This window comes from Lepidochelys olivacea, assembly GCF_965140295.1.
Source record: "Lepidochelys olivacea isolate rLepOli2 genome assembly, chromosome: 8".
Taxonomy (NCBI): domain Eukaryota; kingdom Metazoa; phylum Chordata; order Testudines; family Cheloniidae; genus Lepidochelys; species Lepidochelys olivacea.
In genome coordinates, this window is record NC_140418.1 from 51,538,829 (window position 1) to 51,566,271 (window position 27,443).

Here is a 27,443-nt window from a genome sequence, read left to right on the forward strand (position 1 = left end):
AGATCCACTGCATTTCCTTTGTCTAAAAAAATCTGTTACTTTCTCAAAGAAAGAGATCAGGTTAGTTTGGCATGATCTACCTTTTGTAAAACCATGTTGTATTTTGTCCCATTTACCATTGACTTCAATGTCCTTAACTACCTTCTCCTTCAAAATTTTTTCCAAGACCTTACATACTACAGATGTCAAACTAACAGGCCTATAGTTACCCAGATTGCTTTTTTCCCTTTCTTAAAAATAGGAACTATGTTAGCAATTCTCCAATCATACGGTACAACCCCTGAGTTTACAGATTCATTAAAAATTCTTGCTAATGGGCTTGCAATTTCATGTGCTAATTCCTTTAATATTCTTGGATGAAGGTTATCTGGGCCCCCCGATTTAGTCCCATTAAGCTGTTTGAGTTTCGCTTCTACCTCAGATATGGTAATATCTACCTCCATATCCTCTTTCCCATTCGTCATGCGACCATTATCCCTAAGATCCTCTTCAGTCTTATTAAAGACTGAGGCAAAGTATTTGTTTAGATATTGGGCCATGCCTAGATTATCCTTGACCTCCACTACATCCTCAATGTTTAGCGGTCCCACTTCTTCTTTCTTTGTTTTCTTCTTATTTATATGGCTATAGAACCTTTTACTATTGGTTTTAATTCCCTTTGCAAGGTCCAACTTTACTTGACTTTTAGCCTGTCTCACTTTATCCCTACATGTTCTGACCTCAATAAGGTAGCTTTCCTTGCTGATCCCTCCCTTCTTCCACTCCCTGTATGCTTTCTGCTTTTTCTTAATCACCTCTCTGAGATGCTTGCTCATCTAGCTTGGTTTACAACTCCTGCCTATGAATTTTTTCCCCTTTCTTGGGATGCAGGCTTCCAATAGCTTCTGCAGCTTTGATTTAAAATAATCCCAGGCCTCCTATACCTTTAGATCCATAAATTCTTCAGTCCAATCCACTTCCCTAACTAATTTCCTCAATTTTTGAAAGTCAGCCCTTTTGAAATCAAAAACCCTAGTTGCAGATTTATTTTTGTTAATCCTTCCATTCAGTTTGAACTGAATTAGCTCATGATCACTTGAGCCAAGATTATCCCCTACAACCATTTCTTCTATGAGGTCCTCACTACTCACCAAAACCAAATTTAAAATGGCATTCCCTCTAGTCGGTTCAGCAACTACTTGCTGAAGGAATCCATCAGTTATTGCATCTAGGAAAATCTGAGCCCTATTATTATTACTAACACTCGTCCTCCAGTCTATATCTGGGAAGTTAAAGTCTCCCATGATCACACAGTTTCCATTAGTATTTACTTTATTAAAAACATTAAAAAGGGCTCTATCCATATCCAAATTAGATCCCGGTGGTCTATAGCACACCCCAAGCACTATCCCAGGGGAGGCTCTAATAGTTTTGTTCCCCAATGTAATTTTTGCCTAGATGGACTCTCTTATCCATTCCATTGCTTCTTATTTCTTTACATTCTACTTCATCGTTGATATACAATGCTAACTCCACCACCTTTACCTTTATTTCGGTCTTTCCTAAACAGCACATACCCTTCAATACCTGTAGTCCGTCATGACTACTATTCCACCATGTTTCTGTTATCCCTATAATATCTGGTTTCACTTCCTGCATCAGTAGCTCTAGTTCCTCCATTTTGTTACCTAGGCTCCTCGCATTGGTGTACAAACATCTTAATTTTTGCTGTTTGGCCTCATTCACATTCTGTACCCTATTAGGCACGGTCATTCTACAGCCAGTATAACCTATTAGACTGGTATCTACACTGCCCTTCCTCCTTATATACGTTCTCCTACCCACGGCTGTATCCTCTCTTACTTTGTTTTCTTCCCTCTCAATGCTAAAATCTGGCGTGGAGATTACATGGACATCTCCCCCAAATTCCTAGTTTAAAGCTCTCTTAATCAGTTGTGCCAGCCTCCATCCTAGAAGTCTATTTCCTTCCCTACTCAGATGAAGTCCATCCCGAGAGAACTGTCCTCTGTCCATGAATGCCTCCCAGTGGCCAAACATCCCAAAGCCCTCCTTATAGCACCACTGCCTAAGCCATCTGTTGATAGTCATAATCTTGTCACACCTTTGTTGCCCTTCTCTAGGAACAGGCAGAATCCCACTAAAGATCACCTGAGCCTCGATTTCCTTAAGCGTCTTCCCTAGCCTAGGATAGTCTCCCTTAATACTTCCCAGTGAGAATCTAGCCGTATCATTTGTTCCTACATAAAGGATAATTAGGGGATTCTTTCTTGCTCCCTTTAGGATCCTTTTCAACCTCAGGTCACACCCTCCTATTCTCTGGATAAGACAGCACACCCTCCTATTCTCTGGATCAGCTCTGGTTACAGGTCTGTTTATTCTTCTCAGTAAAGAGTCCCCGATCACATAGACCTGCCTTTTCCTGGTGACAGTGCTATTCTCCAGTCTATCCCCTGTTCCCTCTGGCTGCAAGTTCTTTCCATTCCTATTCTCCCTTGGATAATATGCAGGCACAAAATCAGTCTAGCTACTGTATGGTATTCTGACTAAAACTGAGCTTTGGTTTAAAAATATTTAGGTCATGTGGTGGTAGTAGTTAAAGCAAAACACTGAGTCAGGAGGCATGTGATCCTTCATCTGAGCTGAGAGTGATTCACTGTCCAACCATGATCAGATCAGTTGTCAGCTCCTTATCCTTAACCAAAGTGGATTTTTTTTTTGTAAAAGCCTGATCTCCTTCCCAGTTACTGCATCTGAGACTAGTTTCCCTAGATTAAGGATTTTTTGGGGTAGTTTACTTTAAGCTGGAATTTGAGAAAAGGGTATTTTAAAACCTATTATCTCCATGCATTGGACTAAATATAGTGATTCAGATTAACAGCAATGGAAAGACTTTATTTGTTGTGCAAAACTGAGTAATACAGAACAGAATCCCCATCACATTCATCCTCAATTTCTCCAATCCCTCCTCCCCCTCCCCCCAAAAATTATGACTTCATTGGACCTTCCTCACTAGACATCTTTTAACTGAAAAAAGCCTCCTCAGCATGGTCCAAATGTTTCTTTACTAAAATGTGTGCAGATTCTGCAGGGAGAGAGAGAGATTTGGAGGGCAGGGGAGATGGTCTTTTTATTTGTTTATTTGAAGTGGGTGAAATCCACTAAGTGGTGGATAATAGCCAGTTCTAGACTCTGGTTAAAACATTTGTAAGATACCAAAACTGGGAAGGTCTTCCAAAATAGCATGGGGACCTGGTGGGAGGCTTCTTTATAATCTATTAGAGTCTGCTGGAATAATACATTAAGGCAGTTTGATGCTTTCTGTGGATAAGAGAAGTTCATATGCTTGAATGACTTGGATAATACCCTATGAATGCAAGGAACAATGCCTCCTCCCCCTAAGTGAAAGACATTATGCTGTCTCAGTAAGATCACACACATCTATGCCATGGTGGTTGGAATATCTGTAGTCTCACTGTATCCTCTCAAAACTCATATAGTCTCAGACTTCAAGATGCATGTTTGTTCAGAGTCCAGGAGGTGGAAAATACCTAAAATACTTGAGCTATTTTTCTGGGAAGCAAATGAGAGCCATCAGGTTTTCATGTAGATTCTTTATTTCCTACGCGTCCAGCTTGAAAACCATTGAAATCCACAGGCTTTCATCTTTAGAACACCAAACTTTACTCATCTCAGACAGGCAACTCTTTCTATAGGGCAGGATTTTTTCTTTTAAATAAATGGGAAACCTGAGGTCCATTCCATGAAAGCACCATGGAGGGTTGACTCCTAAATTCTAGCATTCAGTATTTCAGTATTGTTGCAGCAAAACAGGATGAAAGTGTTTGAAAGGTTTAGGCTTTATAGCTGTTTAAACTGCACTGAGATAACATCCAGCCTAATGTTTTCATTTGCCCAATTGGTATTTAACTTGTATTGGTATACTTGTGACACCCAGCCCTCACCATTCAGCAGTTAGTTCTTGACACTCGCCCAGCATTCCTCAATCTTTTCCCTGCCAATACCCCACATAATTCTCTGATATCTGTGAAACATCCCTGCCCCCCATCCCACTCGGGTTGAGGACCCCAGATCTTGCTTAATGCTTCCTAGATCAGGACTGACCTAAGGAAAGAAGATCTCCCCTCCATATTAAATCCAATTGTGCAGTTTCATCAAGAGTTTTAGTACACTGAGAATCCCAAGGTAGCACTTGATTGATCTTGCTTCACTAAAGGATAATGGTTCATTGATGTAGGTTTTATATGTTGCAGTATTAAATGGCGTTGCTAGGGTAAGAAGATCCAACTTCAATCAAGTTTCAAATCAAGAGGTAGCTGGAATCTTGTAGCAAGATTCTATTTGTGGATTAAATTATCTATAGAAGTTCAAGATCAGGGAATAAAATGAAAACAGAAATAAACTCTACTGATAAACTAAGCATTTTTGTTTCAATTTAAAGGAAGTTCTCTAACATAAACAAGCAATTTGTAAAGAGGCCATTTGGAATTAGATATGAAGTGAGTTTTATGTTTGGCTAGTGGTGATGGTTTGCTGTCAAGGGAATGGAATAAGGCAGTCTTTGAGGGGTGTTTTGGTAATAGACCTGCCAAATGTCATACATTGGTCATGGCACACAAGCATTTGGTCCCTAGCCCAAATACAGTCCCACAACTGCACTGGAATCTTGTGCATCCAGAGGGGTTGCAGGAGCTGAGCAGGGTGTCCTCTAAGGTTATTCCTCCCAGCTGCTTGGGGCCACTGTAGAACTGCAATTTGAAACAGACAGGATGCATCTCTTTCCTTCTCCCTGCACCACTGCTGGCTAACTAGGAGAGAGAGAGAGCGAATTGTGCAGTAAAATGAGGTAGTGGACAGCATCTGCAGCTGCAGGCTTTATCTCTACTGGTAGTTCACAGGAGGGAAAGAGGAAGCACAATAGAAAGGGGAGAATAGGGGGCAGGGAGAGAGGGGTAGAATTGAGTAGAAGGGAATATGCTAAGGGGAGGAGATCAAACCACTTTTACCCCAGGGAGATATTTAGCTCTGGCCCTTAGACCCCCTGAGAAAAGCCCTCTGCCTCCACCTTCTCCAGGGAGAAGTGTCACTCAGCAAGATCTTCAGCACTAGGTGGCTATGTAGTAGGGCATATAATGTTTGCCCTTTTATAATCTTTTCTTCAGTTCAATAAAATCTCTCTGCTTTTGAGAATTTGAGTGTGTATTGCAAACCAAATGGGAATTTAACTAGCTGAGAGTGAGTGCATTTAGTAATTGGGAGTGAAGGAGAGGTGAAAACTCAGCGGTCTGAGGCACAGAATGACAGCTGAAGAGGTGGGAAGGAGAATCAACTTAGCATTGCGAGGAGGGTCATACTGATGGCTTTGAGTGGCTGCAAGTTATTTGAAGTTCTGGGTATCCTTGGAAACGCAAACTGTTATATGAATGGGAGCTTCTGTTTTGATGATGTCATGAGGTTTACAGAGTTATACAATGAACATCTTGTTTGCAGACCTGCACCAGAAGGTTGTACTGGTTTTGAAACATGCCCTGTAGGATTCCAGTCTTAATTGTGTTACTTTTTTGGAGGTTCTACATGTTTGGCTGTGAAGCAGTGTTTGATTAGCCCCTGGATTTTAGGGGCTCACAAAGATCTTTGGTTTTTATCTCTCCTGATTATCATTCTGTTTTTCATTACTGGTGCATGCCAACTTTTCAAGACTTGAATCTCTAAGGAAGACAGACAAGAGAAATGAGGATCAGTTACTCTTTTCTAGGCTTCAGAGTAGCAGCTGTGTTAGTCTGTATCCGCGAAAAGGAGGACTTGTGGCAACTTAGATACTAACACATTTATTTGAGCATAAGCTTTCGTGAGCTACAGCTCACTTCATTGGCTCATGAAAGCTCATGCTCAAATAAATTTGTTAGTCTCTAAGGTGCACAAGTCCTCCTTTTCTTTTCTAGGCTGTGCAGCATGTAAGAAGCTTATAGAGCTTAGCAGCATTCAAGCTAATTGACCAGCTTTAAACTGCCATTAAGAGCTTTCTCACCTTTGCTAAAGAGAGCTTAGCAGTGAACTGAGAAGCTTTCTCTGCAGTAATCAAAATCCTGCTGTCAGGCTGGTGATTGAGTTGTCTAGAGTTAGACCAACTTTAACTCTCCTTAATTTTGCTCCTGCTTCTAACTGCTTAGGCCTGGCCTGTAGAGCTGACATGAGGGCCGCTGTCTAGCTTGGCAGAACAATGTGATACACTCAACATCTGCCAGTTAAGCTAATGTTAAGCCCTTTAGACTTGCGTCTTCTTTTGTTAGAACAACTTCAGGGCTTTCCTTTGGAAGAAAATACCTCAGTGAGGCTGTGTGTGTGTGTTAGCAGTGTAAACAATGCCTTGCAGCTTAATGAAGTTTGTTCTAAAGCATCGCTAAGGGCATGTCTACACTGGCAAAGTTATGGTGCCGGCAGCTACAGTGCCTCTCAGAGAGCGCCAAAGGAAAACCACTGTTGTGTGTTCACACTGACACCTGCCTGCACAATAGTGTGTTCACACTTGTGGCATGTGCGGCGCTATTTGGAGCGGTGCACTCTGGGCATCTATCTTTTGCTCCTAAGACTTGTGGGAAGGTGGAAGGGGTCGTGGGGCATCCTGGGTCCTGTCCCAATACCCCGCGATGAATCGCTTTGCATCCCAGCAATCCCTGTGCTTCCGTACGCATTTGGCGCCATCTTTGCACAATTTGTGTACTGCGCGCCCTGCCCTGCCTCTTTCTGGCTGTAGGAATGGATCCTGAGCTGTTGACAAGAATGCTGTTCACACTGACCAACACGTCACGAGTGGCAGTGGAGTTATTCCTTAAACTACAAAGGCAAGAGGAGTGTGACATTGATCTCGCCACGCGTAGTAGCTATGCCACAAGATTTTTTGTGGCATTCACAGAGGTGCTGACCACTGTGAAATGCCACTTTTGGGCTCGGGAAACAAGCACTGAGTGGTGGGATCACATCATGATGCACATCTGGGATGACGAGCAGTTGCTGCAGAACTTTTGCATGAGGAAAGCCACGTTCATGGGACTATGTGATGAGCTTGCACCAGCCCTGCGGCGCAAGGACATGAGAATGAGAGCTGCCCTGCCATTGGAGAAGTGCGTGGCAATTGCACTTTGGAAGCTGGCTACTCCAGACTGCTACCGATCAGTCACTAACCAGTTTGGAGTGGGAAAGTCAACCATTGGACTCCTGTTGATGCAAGTGTGCAGGGCCATTAATCTCATCCTGCTTTGAAAGACCGTGACTCTGGGCAATGTGTGTGAGATTGTGGATGGCTTTGCACAAATGGGCTTCCCAAACTGTAGAGGGGTGATAGATGGCACGCACATTCCAATTCTGGCACCAAACCACCTAGTCACCGAGTACATTAATTGCAAGGGGTATTTCTCAATGGTTCTCCAGGCACCTGTGGATCACCATGGGCATTTCACAAACATTAATGCAGGCTGGTCCGGAAAGATGCATGACGCACGCATCTTTTGGAACACTGGCCTGTTCAAGAAGCTGCAAGCAGGGACTTTCTTCCCGGACCAGAAGATCACCGTGGGGGAAGTCGAAATGCCCAATGTGATCCTGGGAGACCCCGCCTACCCCTTAATGCCATGGCTCATGAAGCCATACACAGGGCAACTTGACAGCAGCAAGGAGCGGTTCAACAGGCTGAGCAAGTGCAGAATGACTGTAGAGTGTGCATTCGGCCGTTTAAAAGCCTGCTGGTGATGCCTGTACGGGAAGCTGGACATGGCCGATGATAATATTCCTATACTTATAGCCGTGTGCTGTGCACTCCACAATATTTGTGAAGGGAAGAGTGAAAGCTTCACTCAGGGCTGGACAACAGAGGCTCAGTGCCTGGAGGCTGAGTTTGAACAGCCAGAGACCAGGGCTATTAGAGGAGCACAGCGTGGGGCCATAAGGAAATCAGCAGTTTGAAGCTGAAAGCCACTAATATTTGTTGCTATGCTTGGGATTGCAGTGCTTGTAATGCTAGGTGATTGGTGCACATGATGCAAGAAGGGGCTTTAACATAGCTGTATGTATGTTGCTTTGCAGTACTCTCTTTGCTTTCGCTTAATAGAATAAAGATTGCTTTCAAACAAACACAATTCTTTTATTGAAAGATAACAACCAGAGGAGAGAATCAAACAAAAAAATTCATCAGCAGGAAGGGTGATGGGGGAATGCGCATGGGAAAGAGTTTTGCGACAGCGGCTGTACGGAAGGGTGGGTGCGGAGCTGCTCGGTTTGAAGAGCTAGTATCGCCTGGAATGTGTCTGCTTCATGCTCCATAACTGTTAAGAGCTGCTCTGTGGCTTCTTTCTGGTGTGCCACATTCTTCTTTCGGTCCCTCTTCTCGCTGTCCTTCAATTCCTTTTTCTCGGTGGTGGCGTGCATCATAATGTCACGCATAAAGTCTTCCTTACTTCTTCTTGGCCGCTTTCTAATTGTTTGCAACCGTTCTGCCACCGACAAGGGAGGCTGGCCTCCCAAGGTCATCTCTGTGAAGTTTAAATGCAACATTTTACAGAAGCAGTATTGTTTGCAACACAGACAACACTGTTTCAGTGCTTTAAAACACAGCCAGGTACTCTCACACCTGACACTAATTGGCTGACCCCAGGCAAGCACACACAAGCCACAAGACCCCCAAGATGGTGAGTAGCTGCAGGGGCAGGGTAAATCACTGTTCCTAGACCCTGCTGTACACTGGGCACGTGGATCTTGGGCACTTGGGGAGAGCCAGCACTGTAGGGGCGGCCTGATAATCATTCCTGTCCCCACACTTTCCCCAGGAGGTGATGATTTTGTAAGATATCTCGCTGCTGAGGGTGAGCAGGGAATCAAGGGAGGGTCTTCTCCAAGCCTGCGGCTTCAGCCCTGGTCCCTATGCAGCTAGCCTGTGTGCAGCTATGGTCTCCCCCACCTCCCACTCCTCCGTGACAGCACAGTGGTGCAGGAAAGTTACCATTAATGGGGCAAGAAACAAAGCAGCTCTGCTGAGGAACCTGGGGAGCGGATTGCCCAGTATCTCCAGAAGATTTTCTGGGAGATCTCTGAGGGAGATTCCTGTGAAATGAGGCAGTGTGTAAACAGCCTCAAACTAGGCATGCGGTGGGAGACGAGCCTGCTTTCTGCAACTCTCCTGCTCCCAACAACTCGCTTCAGCAATTCCCAAAATCAGATCCACTTACCAGGGGCCTCCTCTCCTGTTTGCGCTTATCCAATATCCACCTGTTGTGACTGGCTAGGCTCCTCTGGTGTAGAAAAGAGCTCCTGACTGCATGCATCTCTGGCCTCCAAGTCATCTTCTGCCTCTGGTTCCCCCTCCCCCTTTTCTTCCAAGATGGCTTCCTCCTGGCTCAGTCCACTCTCGACTGACAACGAAACCAACAAAGTATCCACAGGGAACTTCACAGTGGAGGTGGGGTCACTGCTGAGTATCGCGTCCAGCTCTTTGTAGAACTGGCAGCTCGTGGGCACAGCACTGGAGCGAGGGTTTGCCTCCCGTGCCCTGTGGTAGGTGTTCCACAGCTCCTTCACTTTGACCCTGCACTGCAGTGTGTCCCAGTCATGGCCCTTTTCTATTATGCATCTAGAAATCTGTCCGTAGGAATCAAAATTCCGACGGCTGGAGCACAGCTGGGACTGCACTGCCTCCTCTCCCCAAATACCGATGGGGTCCAGCAGCAGGATTGCCTGGTGCGTGGAGCAGGCATGGCCACCTGGAGAGATGCACTGAGAATACTGCACGCATTACCGAGCAAACAGGAAGGGGACTTTCAAATTTGCAATGTATGGGGTGGGGCTGACGGTTGAAAGCAGGGCAGAGAGGTGAGAACATGTATTGTGGGACACCTCCCGGAGGCCAGTCGCAGCGCTGTAATCGCCACGGCACAGAAAGCTCTACGCCTCTTGTTGAGGTGATATTTTTAGAGTGCTGCATCTGTGCAGTTTCTGCGCTCTAAGTGGCTTGGCAGTGTGTACACCTCGGGAGTTACAGTGCTCAAAGCTGCTTTCCTGTGTACAAACTTGCCCGTGTAGACGCAGCCTAACGCAGTTGAGTACTGTTAGGCAAAAACCTATGATACTAAACATTAGGGGCTGAGGCTGGTTAATACACTAGCTTACCTCATTGGAAGATCTAGAATATTAACATGGCTTAGGTTGTAAGTAAGAGATTCGTGCTTTTGGCCTAGTTTCTAATGGATAGTTGACAAGGTTGCAAAAACAACTGCCCAAGTGTCCATCTCTTAGGGGAAACTCCAGACATAACTGGGAATAGCACAGGTGTTGCAAATCAGCACTGAGGTAAATTGGCAGAGCCATCTGGGAGCTCAGCTGAATAGGTATACTTACCATGCCTGACTTTAACCAGGCTGTTAATCATCTATCCTTTTCCTTGAAAGGGTTTTTCCAGTGCTTGTGAAACAGTTCTGCTTTTCCTATTTAAAGAAAAAACTTGGGAGTAGCTTCAGCAACATCAGGAAGGAGCTGCCTCCTGCCTTTGCTGATCTCAGTGCTGAGACAGAGCAGGCATGTACTTAGATTCATAGACACTGAGGTCAGAAGGGACCATTATGATCATCTAGTCCGACCTCCTGTACAACGCAGGCCACAGAATCTCACTCACCCACTCCTGCGATAAACCTCTCAACTATGTCTGAGCTACTGAAGTCCTCAAATTGTGGTTTAAAGACTTCAAGGAGCAAAGAATCCTCCAGCAAGTGACCCGTGCCCCATGCTACAGAGGAAGGCGAAAAACCTCCAGGGCCTCTTCCAATCTGCCCTGGAGGAAAATTCCTTCCCGACCCCAAATATGGCGATCAGCTAAACCCTGAGCATATGGGCAAGATTCACCAGCCAGATACCCATGAAAGAATTTTCTGTAGTAACTCAAATCCCACCCCATCTAACATCCCATCACAGGCCATTGGGCCTATTTGCCATGAATATTTAAAGATCAATTAATTACCAAAATCATGTTATCCCATCATACCATCTCCTCCATAAACTTATCGAGTTTAATCTTAAAGCCAGGTAGGTCTTTTGTCCCCACTTCTTCCCTGGGAAGGCTATTCCAAAACTTCACTCCTCTGATGGTTAGAATTATTTACAGGTTTGTTTTTGTTTTCCATCTTTAATTGCAAAGGAGCTCCTGGTGGGACTGGTGCAACTTGATATGCATGAAAGTGACTGCTACATACGTCAACTCATCACCTCACTGGATCATCTTAAATTTTGTATGCAGAAAATATCTACCAGAAAACTTTAGGAATCTTCACAAACTTTGCTCTTGTTTCCTAAAACACCAGAAGGAGTTCCCTACTTTTCCTGTGCTGAGACCAGACTGCTTCTAGGTTGAGAGAGATGGAGAAGACAGCTGACTGCTCTTGGTGCAGACATAGCAGACTTCCTTGTAAGCATTCAGGCTTTTCGACTGGTGCAGATTGAATCACATCAGAACATCTCATGGGAGATGCGGACAAACTGTCTTTAATTGGAAAATGAGGTAAACACCTGTAAGTGATTGGTCATCAGGCACAAATGATGGAGCACATCATATCTGAATGTTGCCTTTGGCCGGGGGCCTGAAGGACATTAGCCAGCTCACTGCTGCGGCAATGTGCTGGCTATCAAATCTAGATATAAATTTGTAATCTTTGCTACCTACCCAAGCCATATGAAAGAAGATTTGTTGGTAGTTGCTGCGACTCTCCTAAAATTGGCCATCAGATTCACAGATTCCTCATTTTTAATAGTGGACAGAAGAGCTTCAAACCTCAGTTAAAGATATGGAGACTAAGATCAAGTAGGAGATGCATTACCTAGCATCCAAAATGAGGGACCTAGAAAACTGAAGCAGTTGCTGCAGCCTATGTATTGATATCCCAGAATCCTCAGAAGAAATGAGTAAGGTAGCCTTTTACAAACTACCTTTTGGATGTAGCTTTCCCACTACAAGCGCCTACCCAAATACTGAGAGTGAATGATCTTATTAGGCTGGTTTCAGAGTAGCAGCCGTGTTAGTCTGTATTCGCAAAAAGAAAAGGAGAACTTGTGGCACCTTAGTCTCGAAGGTGCCACTAGTTCTCCTTTTCTTTTTGCTTATTAGGCTGCTCGTTCTTAAACCTAGGTCAGGTGAAAAATACAGGCGATGACCTGCAAATTTCAAAAATGTTGTAAAGACAAATTCATGTAAGTATACAGGAAAATTAAAAGGGATGTTTGGTCATCAAATATTTGTTTGGATCTCAGTGTGGAATTGAGGACTGAATGGAAACAAGTATAGGTCCTCCCTGAGCAGTTATGGTGTTCAGCTGGCCTTATGGCCTCCATCCTCCGCAGTGAGAAACACATTTGTGTGTGTGTGTGTGTGTGTGTGTGAGTGTGTGTGAGAGAGAGAGACACACACACACAGGAACTAGAGACAGGGAAGCTCTGGCTCCTGACCAATCATGTCTGTGATGTTTTGGGATCCACCCACACCAGTAAGGGGTTCTGTTATTGCCTGCCAGGTATATTTGTCGGGCTCTCTGTACTGTGCAGCTGTGTTTCAGTTCCCTGACACTAGTAGCCTGTCCACAAGCACATGGTTTCACCCTGGCTGTCATCAGCCTAGTAACTCTCTGCAGGGCGACACCAACAGCCCTTCCAGTACTGGGTCTCCCCAAATACATTCTCCTTGACTTCTGAATTACAAGACACTCTTCCTGATCCCCTCTGGTTCATCACCCTGAAGGGTGAAACCAGCTGCCCTCTGGTTATCAGTTCACTTTGGCATACACACTGCACACAGTTTGTACACGAGAGACTTGCTTGGGATAAAAATAAACAAAAGGTTTAAGTAGTAGAAAAATCTCAGATTCAAAGATGAAATAGTAAGGGGAAGCAAACCTTCGCATGTTGCACAGAAAATAAACATATCTGCAACTGCAGACTTTACACTTTTATATTAGATAAATTCCCTTTCCTAGTAAATTACCTATTCCCTTAAAACAGATTCCCAACATGCCCCTTAGGTCTTGGATCCAGCATTCCCAGACAGCCTTGAAATTGTCCCCCAGGTTCTGGGTGGTGATCAGTTCAAACCCCTTCCATTTTAAAAAGGGTTTGCAGGGTTTTTTTTCTTCAGCCACTAGAGATATTCAAAGTGGGGAAAACACCCTTCTTTCTTAGTTTCCAAAGACTGGGGTTTTCTTTTCAGTTACAAGCATATTCCCATTTCCTTTGGTGGTTCCTCATAGTTTTTTCCTGGGCTTGCACAATGGCTAGGTGCTTGAAGTCCGTTTCATCTGCTTGGGGAGTCCCTCCCTGGCTTATTGCTCCACTGTGCAATTGTGAGGTGATGCTGAAATTGCACCACAATCACAATTTATATAATATACACACATTCATAACCATAACCTGCACATGTGTCTCAGAATGACTGAGTTCAGTGCATTACAAGCTGTCATAAAAGATCTTTACTTACAGTAAAATGACATTATGCAATCAATTGTTTTAACTGCTTATTTTGGAGGGTGGGAGGGTATAGGCATAGGCGGTCTGCCCCCGATAAAAGGGGCAGGGCAAAGACGGCAGGACTATTGCCCGGACTGGAAAGACCCAGGGGGTGATGGATCCCGGGTACACGGGCATCTTCTACGCAGAGACCCCAGGTGCAGTCCCTGGTTGGGCCCTGGTGTCAGCGCCCGGGCGAAAGGGGGCTGATCACCTGCAGGGAATCTGGGAGGCCCAGGAGGGATTGTGGGAGGTGCAGGAGGCCTTCCAGGAACAGTTGGGCCATCTGGTAAAGAAACAGCAGGCCCTGGTAAACCTCCTCAGGAAGGGGTTTCAGAGGAGTGGTGGTGAAGCTCAGGAAAGGCTGACAGCCAAGGCCAGGAGGCCTGTGGCCGAGCGACAGACATGTTATGCCCGCTTAAGGTGCGGACATATCAAGAGGGATTGTCCCTACTGGGCCGGGGGCTGGGTGCCTCACCCAGGAGAGAGAGAAGGGCAAGTTCTGGGGACAGTCCGCCGGGTGAGGAAACCCGGGTGGCTGCCAACCTGTTGGGCCTGTGGGCAGGAGGGCCACATGCAGTGGACATGCCCACGGCCAAGTCGGAGGGTCCAGGTCCACCCTGGTGGAAAGGTGGGACCCAAGAAGGACCAAAGGGGAAAGAAGGCAGCAAAGAGGCGGGGAGCCTGCTGGGGCTTCCATATCCCAGGACACATTAGGGGGCACTGTCCCCTCAAAGGAGTTGAGGGTTGGATGATGGAGGTGCATGGAGGGGGCTGCACTGGGTTTGGAGAAAGCGACAGAGGCCGAGGCAGAGATGGTGAGGGCCCGGCAGGGAATTGGGACCCAGACCATCGTAGAGCCGGTCACCAATGGGGAAACCCAGACTGAATGGGGCCTGCAAGAGGCTGGGACCCAAGTGGTTGTGGGACAGACAACCAAGTGGACCCAGACCCTGCAAGGGGGGAGTCCAGGAGATTCCAACCTACAGGCACGGCTGGAGGCTGTGGAGCTGCCCTGTCGGAAGGCAGAGGCCCAGTTCCGGGAAGTGGCCCGAAGCTGGGAGGCCACCGAGAGGAAGTGTGCGAGCCTGGAGGAGTGACCCTGGAGAGACAACTTCAGGGAGCCTGGACCAAGCGGCCCCCCCTTCCCTCAGGGATGGGGGTTTTGAGAGGGGGTGTGTGTATCGGGGTGGTCACCTGCTCTGGCCTTAAAGGGCTTAAAATAGCCCAGGAGAGGGCTATGGCTGGGAGCAAGCAGTTCCCAGGCTGATTGGGGGAAGCAGGCTTAGCTGTGGCCACACCCCAGTCAGGGCTCAGCTGGCTCTTATAAGAGGGCAGTGGGCCAGGAGCAGGCAGTCTCCTCTAGCTGTGGAGGGAGACTATCCTGGCTGCTGGGGAGTGCACCAGCGTACCTGAGGTGGAGCAGGGCTGGGGGAAGGCCATAGGAGCTGGGGAGCTCCAGCCTGGAAACCCCCCCAGGCTGCAGGCCTAGTGGAAGGCCAAAAAGGGTATTGGGGTTGCAGGGGGCAGCCCAAAGGTAGGCAGAGGCAGCAGGTCCAAACCCCCCTTGCCTGTGATGATTGGCTTATACACTGTAGTCCGCTGCAGTGTACGGGGGCTCAGTGGTGACTGGCTGTAGCCAAAGACTAAGGCGAGGTGGGGATAGTGGGTGGGGGTTCCCCTGGGAGGGGGAGACCCAGATCTGTGGGGGTACTACCAGGGGGCAGTACCCCAGGGAAAGGGGCACTGGTGTCTGGGAGGGACACGGGGGCCAGCAGCAAGTGAGACACCGGCCTGCAGAGGGCGCTCCGAAGACTGGAAGAGCTAATTCCCTGAGAGACCAGCAGGAGGCGCCACAGGGGTGAGTCCCACACCGTGACAGGGGGATTAAACCTTCTGTTTGGGCCCTGAACCCTGTCACCCTATAGTACCCCCCCGTGCCATGCTGGGATATTGTTTAAGTATCTGTACTGACTTGGAGGAGTTTGCCATCTACTGATTCCCCAAATGACTTAATAGAGCACCCTGACTTTTTTCCTTGGAATACTTCCTTCTACCTCAGCCTTGCTTATCTTGAGAAATGTGATGCATCTTTTTTCATCAGGATTTGAGAAACGATAAATGCAAGGGGGAGCCATGTGAACACATGATTGTATATTCTTCATTGTGCTTTTTCTAATATCCTGTCAGAGCCCATGCTCCTTAAGACTGCTCTCCTATACCCCAGAGCTTGTTCACTCATTTTTTAACTGTGCCACACCTGTCTGGACACCTGTGATAGCTTTCCTGCTTAAAGCTCTCAGATCTAGTTGTCACTAAATTTTTCAACTCTGTACTTTTCCAGTATAGTAGATCCCTGCAACTCTTCATCTGAAAGTTGTCTGGCTGCATGAGATGGTTAAATACAGTGTAACTACCTGTTCTTTAGGTATTGCTGTTTGTTTGTCACATTAGTGGCTTCTTTTAAAGCAATGCTATCTTAGTGGAAGCTTAAGCTTCTTATGTGGGGCAAGGGAGTGAAATGCAATGACATACAAACATACAATGTTTCTCCTCCTGCCCTTTCCTTCATTTATTTCTTTTTATATCATTAGCTTAATCACTTTCCAGATTTGGGTTCAGTCCTATAAAGGTTCCTGTGCATCAGAGCCTAGTCTTTGTGGGACTTCATTGCAATAGCCAGGCTTGAAGTATCCGTTTCAGGTCAAAGGCAGGGTGAAGGTTCAGGTTGATGCTTATTTTAACAGAACTGCTATGTGTAAGAGTAAGGGGTGCTGACAGGCTCTCAGCTGACAGCATTTACCCAAAGCCCTTTGAGAGTCTGTCGCCATGGTAAGTATATCAAATAGCATAAAAACACTGACACCATTTAAATGAACCTGTTGTCAAAAGGTGTGTTAGTGCTCCCACTAGTTATATATAAAAAATAACCTCCCTGTGGGCCCACTTTGCTGTTAATTTAGTTATGAAGGAATTGCCAACCAGCTGTATCAGAAACATTATGGGGTGAAAACCTGGCCACATTGAAATTACTTAGAGTTTTGGCATTGATATCAGTGAGGCCAGGATTTTAACCTAAGTGCGTACTGTAAAAATGAGCTTTCTTTGACACCTCAGAGGGGGGCTGCTTTTTGCTGCTGGGATATTGGTATTTTTTTAATAACAAAAAACTTAAACCTCTTCCCCAACAAGTTGAGAACTACTTAGTAATTTAAAAAAATGTTTGCTGTTAATTTGATCAGCACTGAAATGGAAATTCTCAAATATCTCAGGGCTTTGTAAATTATGCTTTAAAAAGGTCCCACTCCAGTTTAAGCTGCTCTCTCACCTTTTAATCTTGGATGTGTAGTAACCCGGAACCAAAGTATGCGGGTTTTTGTTGTTTAAATTCAGAACTAGGGAAGCAAAGATTTTTTTTTTTAATGGGTATAGTCAGGAATAATGTGTCTTTCAAAGCAAATAAGCTCCAGTGTCTGAAGTAATGTCCTGATTTTCCCTTTGGTAATCAGAGAGAGAGAGATGACCTTGGGTCAGGATATGTGCAGACTTCTGTCTATTTTGGGCTGACCTAATGCACATTAAGAATGCACATGGTTTTAATGCAAAATTCCTCAATCTGAGAATTTTTTTGTTAAGACAGTCAACCCCTTTTCAAAACTAAAATATCTCCTCTTATTGTTGCATAACACTACACATTTTTGCTGGCATTGTGAAGGGAGAGGAGATGCTCTCTTGTTGCTGCAACAAAAGGGCACATTGAGAACAAATGACATTGAGGCATGTGTTAACTTCTGGAAATCATTCTCTCATTATAAAATACTGAGGACTGGCTTTGGGAAATTTGCTAGACTTCTCCTGTTTAGAACACTGTTTGAGTAATATTTTTAAAATGCTGCATGCTCGTAATGGAACAATGCAGAAATGCACCCACTTACACTACAGGTACCCATCCCAAAAAACTACGAAAGCACCCTTCAGCTCTCACAAAGCATCACACCTCTTTCTGGAGGGACCAACTTGGACACTGGCTCTCTCTCTCCCTTCCTCTGCTCCCTACACTAAATCATACCCCTTTGTTTGCCCTGTCATGGTAAATCCATTGTTCACATTCATAGATGCCTTCTAGTTTGAGAATGGTAATGTACGAGTTCATCCTGCTGAATATAAAGAGGCTTTGTGGATATTTATAGACATGCTGAATGGAATTTCCAAAGCCATGGAAAAAAGAACAATGCAGTTGTAGATCTTCTGGTAGGTCAGGTGATGTGACAGGCATGCAGTGATGCACTCCTCAGTTTAGCAGGGGAGTATGTACAGAAAAAGAAGTTCTGTTTTTTTAAGCTGTTACTCAACTGATATTAGCATTTGAAGGGTCATAGGGCATGATCTTTGATCCTGTGAGTAGGCCAACTGATCTATTTTTTTGAATGCCTGATTGTAAGAATGCAGAATGGAATGGATTGCATCAGACTATAGGAGAAAAATCTCTCATCAGTGCTTGCATTTTTAGGTGCTCGGCATAACACATTGATACTCTACATAAATCTGCAGGATTTAGAATAGGGGTCAGTTTTCCAGATGCGCCTTTCTATTCCATATTTCATATTTACTTCAGGTCCAAACACTTACAAAGCTACACAATTGTATTCTTGAATAAATTACCTTCAGGAGAGACTTTCGCCTTCCAAATGTTGTTATACTTGCTTATGTGAGCTGTCTCTTTCACAAAATGGCCCCACACTGAGAAATGAATCAGCCCCTGGTTTTGAAAATCTCCTCAGGAGAAGGTGTGCAACATTTTAGTTAGAATTTTGTAATCTAATTTTCCACAATTCTTCAAACACCAGGTGGTACTCCTATGGTTGCTAACTTGAGAGGTTGATTTTTATGTACGGAAATCCTTTTGCTCCCCATTATTCAGTACTACTTAACCTCTTGAAGTCCAAATGTAAGGTAAAGGCGTAGATGACTAACACAAGAAAACAGAGCCTCAGAGTTTATGAACCACTGTGCATATTTATGACACTGCTGGTGCACTCTCATAGGTTTGCACGGTGTTTTGAAAACACTTAAGTCCCAAATAGTCTGTAGTCTAAACTAATAAAATACCTCACAGGCAGGCTTTTGGTACCACAGCTGTTGCAAAAGCTCTGGAGAGATCAGCCACCTCGAAAGACTCACTAAAAAATGAGTAAGTTGGATAGGGATATTGTTTGGCACATAAACCGAGACCATTCCGGGTACAGTACACAAATTAGTACCAAGAAATAAATATTTTATCATGGTTCACTCTCTGTGTAATTTGCATTTAGTTTCCCATGGGTCTGCAAGACAGGTTTTCTGCTGGTTCCTATAATGTGGACTCCAAACGGTGGACTCCAAAATTGCAAAAAATCTGCTTGCCGTCACTCTCCACTGTCTTACTGTAGGTACTGTTGTATGGTCAGAATAAAGCGATGACCGAGCTGTGTGCTGACATTCATTGCTCTTTACAGATGTACATTCCCTATTGGCTACTGGCAGCACATTATACTAAGATGGCATCTTGTGTTGCCAGCAGTTGGTGCGGAAAGCTGTTCTGACGTAGCTAACTGACTTGACAGCATAACTGTGGCTGGCCACCTCTGCCTGTAGCTCAGTTAAGTACTATAGTTGTTAGTGCTGTGGAAGATGTTATTCTAGTCTATAAATCGTATGGGCTGAGTGTAGAAATATTGGATGCTATACTAGTGAAGCCTACGTTTAGTGGAAATTACAATGCAAAATATTTTGCAGCTCGCATTTAGCGTCTACATCAAAAATAAGAAGTCTGAGTAACATGGTTTTGGGTTTTTTTGTGATTGCTAAAATGAGCTAAATAAGCTAAAAATGAGTGAGGGTTTTTCAGTGCACACTTGGTACAACCACATCAAGTAAAATCCTTTGTTTCACAAACCTTAGTTTGTCAATGGCAAAAAAAAAAAAATCCATCTGGAGGTGTAATGTTCTATTTTTTTTAGACTGAGCTGTGTACGTGCTCCTCAATATTAGGGTAGTCTACGGTGGCCAGACCATGTTTCCCGATGATAGTGTCTCATTTAACTGAGTCTTCTAAACAGGATTTTGAAGAATGTTGAAATACACAGAAATTAATTGTGCTTCAAAATTGCTCTATACTACTGTAAATCAACCTATGTTGCAGGAGTCAGGTAGTCTACCACATAGACATGAGTTTATTGGCAGATTCAATACCAGTCATTTCATGAATCATTCCCTAAAAAATGTAGATACACACCTTCTGATGTTTTCTGAATGGTCAGTACTGTATTGTAATAGTCTTTATCTGTGCCCTGAAAACTTGGCTCAGGTTAAGAGTCAATGTTTTCAAGATGGCAGATTCTCATGAAAATTTAGAGCTACAAGATTATATTTACCTATTTGAAAACTTTATACAAATATTAACTCTTCTCACATGCGTAATTCAGAGTGTGTACAGCTTCTGATATGGACTGCATCTTTGAGGGCTAAATATTTATTTAATTCTAACACTACAGTCTTGGCTTATACTCTACTTTCCTCCCAAGACTGATTGAATGCTGCAGTGTCTGAGGATTTGCTGGCCTCTAGTGGGGAAGATACAAAAGTCTAACAACAGTAACATATTTAGTCTTTACAAATCAGTTTTAATTGTGGGTTGTTAGTGAAAGGAAAGGAGCATTAGGAATCATTTGGACCTCAGCAGAGGTAAAGCAGTGTAAAACTCAAATGTAAACTAGCAACAGAATTTAATGTTACAAAGAAGGCAACATGTCTACTTGGAACTGTGTAACGAGGTTATTTGCATGTATGTTTCCTAAATTTTTATAAATTAGGGTACCCAGGGCTGTATATTTTTCCTCAGATAGGTATGCTCATTGAGACTTGAACAGCAGTCTTGACCTTTACTACTGTTATTTCAATTGAGGGGTTCCCACAGATCTTTTAACAGTGTACCTCAATACTTACCTATATCCTCTACACCAAGTCAGTAATATCTCTGTCTAGTCACATCATTCCTGATGTGCAGCACCACCTGCTGTTCCAGACTTGGCTGCTCCTGAGTGGAGACTGCCATGCGTGGTGTGTGTTTAGTGACATAGACAAACACATTTAAGTTTTGAGGAGTTTTAGTCAAGACAGTAGGTGTGATATCTTGCCCAGTCTTGGAGAAAGCTTGTTGGTGATAAGATGCATAATGCATCTGTAGTTAGTGCATATAATTATAATGGGAAACAAAACAAGTTTTAAAAATAAATGTGCTCAGTCCACTAGACCACCTTGCCTCGCAACACTGGGACCCAGGCAGGCATGAATTCTATCTATTTCTAATTCTGCCACTGAGTCACTGTATGACTTTGGGCAAACTTTTATATCTCTGTCTTTACCATCTTTATAATGGGGTGTGACTCTCCCCCACCTCATTTTGGAAGGGAAGCCTCTCAGTATTAGAGAAGGAACTGCTGGCAGGACATTCTAAGTGAAGAGAACTCTGCTTTGGAATCTGCATCCACTGTGGGCTGAAGTAGCCTGCATTTATTAACTTTTCAAGGCAAGGCTTAAGGCCTGTGTGTTTACTCCGGCTTTTAAGGAGGGAGAGGCAATAAAGGCTGATCTTTATGAGGGACAAGGGGGTTGAGCATGGGAGCTGCTTGTTTTATTTTTGTTCCAGTTTTTTAGTGCTTAGCACAGTCACTTAGAGGTTCCTCAGGTGCTTTTGATTTGTTACAGATCTATTGTAAATAAAAATAAATGTGTTAATATTTGTACTGTGACCTATATAAAGTTTCACACAGCTGACTTGTAGGAGAGTGGACTGTTTAATATACTGAAACATGCACTCTCTTTAACTACACTTTACAGTTGTACACTGTTTCTATCTACAGAGACTCAAAAGCAGGAGAAGATGGCTAATTAAGCTCTCTAATGATTCCATTTTATTCTTTCACAGATGTGAAAGGGCCACCTACACACAGACTGTCCTGTGGCCAGTCTCCCTACACTGAAACTACAACATGGGAGAGAAAATATTGCATCCTGACGGACAGTCAGCTGGTGCTGCTCAACAGGGAGAAGGAGGTGAGACACACTGCCAATGCCGAAGGGATTTCTCCCTCTGAATGTATTTGTCAAACAGCCAGAGAGCGTTTCTGTTCCTCTCTGATTAAGGGGGTCATGGCTGCAGTTGAGCGTATAGCTCAGGGGAAGCTAAAATAGTATTAGTGGTGGTAGGAGATAGGGTATTGTCTCTGTTAATGTAATGAGAAGATGCTGCCTGCAAACTTCATACTATGTTGTCGTTTTTGTTATAGTCAGCTGGGCGGAGAGGGAAGCTGAGATTATTTGCCCTTTTCTCTTGGTAAACTGGGCAAAGGATAGGTGTCACTGGCAAATGCATGAAACCAACCATACAGTTCTCAGAAGGAGCTATAGGAACCTCTTAAAAAGTGGCCTAAAATGGTTTTAAGGCCCAGGATTCCATAGATCTGGCAGTAAGATAGGGATTTCCATGTTCCACTGCTTTAAAGCTTGCATATCTGTCTCTGCACAGTCTCAAAATATCAGGCCTGAAAACATATCACTGATGCAGCCCTGGATATTGTCCATCTTGGGCTTTGATTAGTGTAAATTGTCCCGGGGTTTAGAATATTGGAAATAGTCTTTTGGGAGATGTAGCCAGTGTGGTGGTCAAAGGTAAATGGAAAAACTGTTGATGCATGTGAAAAAATTCATTTACTACATGGTTCTGCAGTTTGTCACATGGGTGTGAATGGTATGTGGATTTATAACAACGCTTTAAGACACTAAAGAAAATCATGGGCATGAAGGAACTAATACTATCAGTGTACTAATCCCGGTTACACTCAGCATAAGAGAAACATACCTCATAAAATGTAAACTGGAACACACTAGGTTAAATCACAGATAACTATCTGAAGGCTGTTTTTGAACACTAATCACATATTAATTGGGTGGGTTTTTTACAGTTACAAAGGTCAGTTTGTAGGAAGATTTTGCAAGGATATGGGTAAGATGAATCTCTTGGCTAGAAACAAAATCATGTGGGAGGGTTATATTAGTCCATAGTATCACTAGTGTATTAAGTTAAAAGTGATATTTAAATGCTTTCCTGTTCTGCTGGTTATGTGTCAGAAATTGAAGATTCTGTATGTGGGCATTGTGACGGGGCAAGGCCAGATGGCTATAGAAAAGTAGTGGGGGATAGACATATTAGCTCCAGGCTAAACAAATCCTTGGTACCAGGATAAGTGAAATGGCAGCTGCTCCAGGTCAATTAAGACACTTGAAGCCAATCAGGGGCTGGCTGAAACTAGTTAAAAGCCTCCCAGTTAGGTGGGCATGCATGTCAGGAGCTGTGGGAGGAAGTTGCGCTGTTGGAGAGACTGAGTAGTACACACCATATCAGGCACAAGGAAGGAGGCCCTGAGGTAAGGGTGAAGTGGAGCTTGAGGAAGTGAGGGCTGCTGTGGGGGAATCAGCCCAGAGAATTGTATATGTCATGTTTCTAAAAGGTCAGCTACCATAGCTGATACTATTAGGGTCCCTGGGCTGGAGCCCGGAGTAGAGGGTGGGCCCAGGCTCCCCCCCCATTTGCCCCCTGATTAATCACTGAGACTGGGAGACAACAGAGACTGTGCAAGGAAGGATAGCTTCTCCTCACCTCCCTCGCTGGCTTATGATGAAAATGGCTCAGTAGACTGTGACCCTTGTCTCTAGAGAGAGAAGGGTTACGTGGAGGGTCGCAGTGAGCCTCTGAGGCTAGCAAAATCCGCCAGGAAACGTGGGACCCACAGGGGCAAGAACAGAGCTTTGTCACAACTGGTATCAGGAGTGGGACTTCGTTCACAGCGTGGCGGAAGAAAGAGGTCTAAAAAAAAAAGTGCACTGGGGTTTTGGATTTTGTTTGTTTTGGTTTGTTTGTTTGCTTTGTACCACAATGGAGGAGGTGGTAAGAGCTCTGGTACAATCCACAGCAGCCCAGCAGGAGGCCACCCGGGTTCAGGCAAGGGCACAACAGGAGTCTATGCAGCTATAGCAGGAAACCAATCAATTATTGATGAGCCAGGCGATCTAAGATCGTGCCTACTTGAGAGAGGTGGTGGACCAGCTGAAGATCCTCACCACCCAGGCCCAGGGGTCCGACGGGACACGAACCCTGAGGGCCAGTGCTTGTCTGCCAAAGATGTCAAGAGATGACGTAGAGGTAGATCTCCTCTCATTTGAAAGGACTGCTCAGCATGAGGCGTGGCCCCAGGATTCTGGCCCCTTTTTTGTGTGGAGAGGCCCAGAAGGCCTATTTTGACTTGCCTGGCATGGATGCCACTGAGTATACCTCTCGGAAGGCAGAGATCCTAGCATGATCAGGGGTAACGGCAGCGGTAAGAGCCCAGAGGTTCCATGAGAGGAAATACCAGGAGAACAAACCCCCGAGGTCCCAGCTATTCGACCTCATAAACCTCGCGCAGAAGTGGTTACAGCCCGAGGTGTGCAGGCTGGAGGAGATTTTGGAGACCCTGGTCATAAACCATTACATGCGGGGACTGCTGCCAGATCTCCAAAAATGGGTATGCCAGAACGATCCATCCACGTACGACGAGATGATCACTCTGGTAGAAAGACAGATGACAGCCAGGGAACTGACCCCACTACCCAAGGAAGGCCCCTTTTGAAGCAAGCCTCCGACCCCAACCCTGGAAGGTTGGGCAGCCAAACCCCCGGGGAGTTCTAGGTGGAAGAAGGAGGGGGCCGAAAACCAGTGGGGACCCCAGAAGGAGGGGACTGGCCTGAGTGGGAGGCAAGGACAGAGCTTTGTCACAGCATACAGAACAGGGATAGTAAATATACCAGTTACAAACAAGGGAATCCAGCAGGAGAGTTAACCTTCACAGTGTGCTCTTGGAGGAGCCTGCCAGGAGTATCGCCTTGAGAAATTACTCATTGTTTCATCCAAATTGAGCCAAGTAGACACTGCCTGTGGTACAGGTGTGACTGCATACACAGAGCAGCTAATTTGTTTTAGACGCTATAGTCTGCAGACTCAGATTTACAATTCTGATTTTTTTAAAAGTAATTTTAACTACTCTGAATGGAGAAGGGAAAGTCCTACTGCCTGTCTGTGAGGTATTTTACTAGTTTAGACTACAGACTATTTGGGATTTAAGTGTTTTCAAAATAGAAAGCCATTTTAATCTAGCCTCTGAATCTATACACATGAGGGCGCGTTTCTCTGCATTTATAAAAGCACAAGTAGTTTTACAAGAAATTCTCTTGTGCAATCTTAAGGTGAAGAAACAAAGAGCTGATAAAACAGACTAATACAAAACAGCATTAGCAGAAGGTGGTTTTATATTTTGAATGCTTTTTGCAATAGGTTAATCTCGGTTGTGTTTATAGAGGAAGGAAAGAGAGGAATCCACTTGGTGAATTTTAATTGGCAGGTTATTTCTGCCAAAGTAAAAGGTCTAGAGATGGGAGTGAAATAAAATGAAAAAGGAGAAGTTGGGAGACAAGTTTGGGTGGAGCATGTGGGATGGAGGAGGAGATTAGAGAAAACACTGTAAGTGGGACCAGAACTGTGTAGAGCCCTGAAAGTATAGGTGAGTAGCTTGAACTTGATACAGAAGGAAAGTGGAGGCTAGTGAAGGGAATGATGAAGTGGGAAAACATGGTCAGAGCAGCATGTGGGGAAGATGATCTGGGAGGCATCTTTTTGCCTAGGTCAGAGGGGATGAGGCAAGTAAGCAGTGGGAAGTTGGGGAGGGAGGGGGAGAGAGAGAGAGGTTACGGTAGTGAAGATGAATGGTGGTGAACGTTTTTAGCATCTATTTTTTTTCCTGTTAATCTACTTGGATTTTGATCCACTAAAGCAGGGGTGGGCAAATTTTTTAGACTGAGGGCCACATTGAGTTTCGGAAAGTATGGAGGGCCAGTTAGGGGAGGCTGTGCCTCCCCAAACAGCCAGGCATGGCCTGGCCCCCGCCCCCTATCTCACCCTGCTTCTCACTCCCTGATGCCCCCCCAGACTCCTGCCCCATCCAGCCCCCCCGATCCCTGTCCCGTGACTGTCCCCAGAACCCCCACCCCTGATTGCCCCCTAACCCCATCCAACCTCTCCTCTCATTCCTGACTGCCCCCCCGGGACCCCTGCCCCATCCAACCACCCATTCTCCCTGACCGCCCCTGGAACCCCTGCCCCTGACTGCCTCCCCGCTGCCCCATCCAACCCCCCACCCCCTTCCTGACTGCCCTTCTGGGACCCCTGCCCCATCCAACTACCCCTTCTCCCTGTCCCTTGACTGCCCCTGGAACCCCTGCCCCTGACTGCTCCCTGCCGCCCCATTCTACCCCTCCTCTCCTTCCTGACTGCCCCCCCAGGACTGCTGCCCCTGTTCCCCACCCTCTGACTGCCCCAACCCCATCCACATCCCCACCCCCTGACCATCCCCCCGAACACACCTGCCCTCTGTCCCAAACACACACACACACCCACCCCACTCCCTGCCCCCTTACCGCACTGCCTGGAGCATCAGTGGCTGGTGGTGTTACAGCCACGCCACCCAGCTGGAGCCAGCCACACCACCGCGCAGCACAGAGCACTGGGTCAGGCCGGGCTCTGCAGTTGTGCTGCCCCAGGAGCTCACAGCCCCGCCGCCCAGAGCATTGCGTTGGCAGCACAGTGAGCTGAGGCTGTGCGGGAGGGGGAACAGCAGGGGAAGGACCAGGAGCTAGCCTCCCGGGCCAGTAGCTCAGGGGCGGGGCAGGAGGGTCCTGTGGGCCAGATATGGCCAGATGTGGCCCGCGGGCCGTAGTTTGCCCCACCTCTGCACTAAAGTAAGAGACTTTAGTTTGGGTTAAATTGGAAAGGCGCATACTAGTACCCTTCACTGAACGTAACGTTTTATATCCAGAAGAGAGGAAACCAGGGCATGCAGAATACAATTAGGAAAGTAAAATAAATCTTAACTGTTTCACCTGTCGCACTGGACTAACTTGTGCTCCATTTCAACACAGGGAGTGTTCTGAATGAAATGTGTAGACCTATTTCAGTATGCTTGGGGAAATGAATAGAAACATGTAATAAGACATTGGAAAAACTGCTTACAAGTATTATATTTTTCCAGAAACACTACACAAGTACATACATTGATTTGACTGAACAGAGACTATGCCAAGAATTCACTGTGTGCATGTTTTTCACATTGCAGTTGGGTCCAATGTATCTGCAGTTACTTAGACAAAAATAAATTATGACCGCATCACCTTGGTGGAGTGTAGGCTAACAATAAAAACTTAACACTTTGTCAACTTTTATGGAATTAAAATTGACAAGGAAGAATAGGAGTCACCACTAAGGAAAAGAAGAGATTGAAACTCAGAAAGCAAGTAGAAAGAGAATAAGCCTAAGGGGGAGGGGACACAAGCCCAAGGGGTCCTCCATGAAGTGAGGAGTCACTAGCTTGTGAGAAGTGGACATACTGTAAGATTTCAGAGGCACTTTTATGGTATGATAATGCCTTGCAGCATCTTTCAAGACCAGTAGAACAGGTCTTAAAAAGTTAAGGTTTTTTTCCACAATGGAAACGTATACTAGATCTGATTTCCACTCTGATGTTTGGGGAGAATGTGGATCTTTCCATCATCTCAGTAAAACTTTTGTGTAACGTAAGAGCTGTAAGAGCCTGCTTATAAGATACCATAGTATATGGCTATTCTCATAAAGGCCAAAGAAGCAGAGTTTAATTTAAGGGGTAATGGAATAGTTTAGTGCTTCTGAGGAGTGATTGCAGATGGATAATCACACAGGACTCCCATGAGGGAGGACACAAACATGGGATCATGTGACAAGTAAGTGGCTGTCACTC

General features: G+C 45.3%; 1 protein-coding gene across 2 annotated transcripts in view; it reads left to right on the top strand.

The window, feature by feature from the left end:
• RASAL2 (RAS protein activator like 2) overlaps positions 1 to 27,443 on the top strand; it is a 267,847-nt gene that overhangs the window by 107,397 nt on the left and 133,007 nt on the right. For both annotated transcript variants that reach the window (XM_084637148.1, XM_084637147.1), the window contains exon 2: positions 21,512 to 21,639. In XM_084637148.1, coding sequence (XP_084493274.1) covers positions 21,512 to 21,639 — 128 coding nt within the window. The remainder of the gene's footprint in view (positions 1 to 21,511; positions 21,640 to 27,443) is intronic.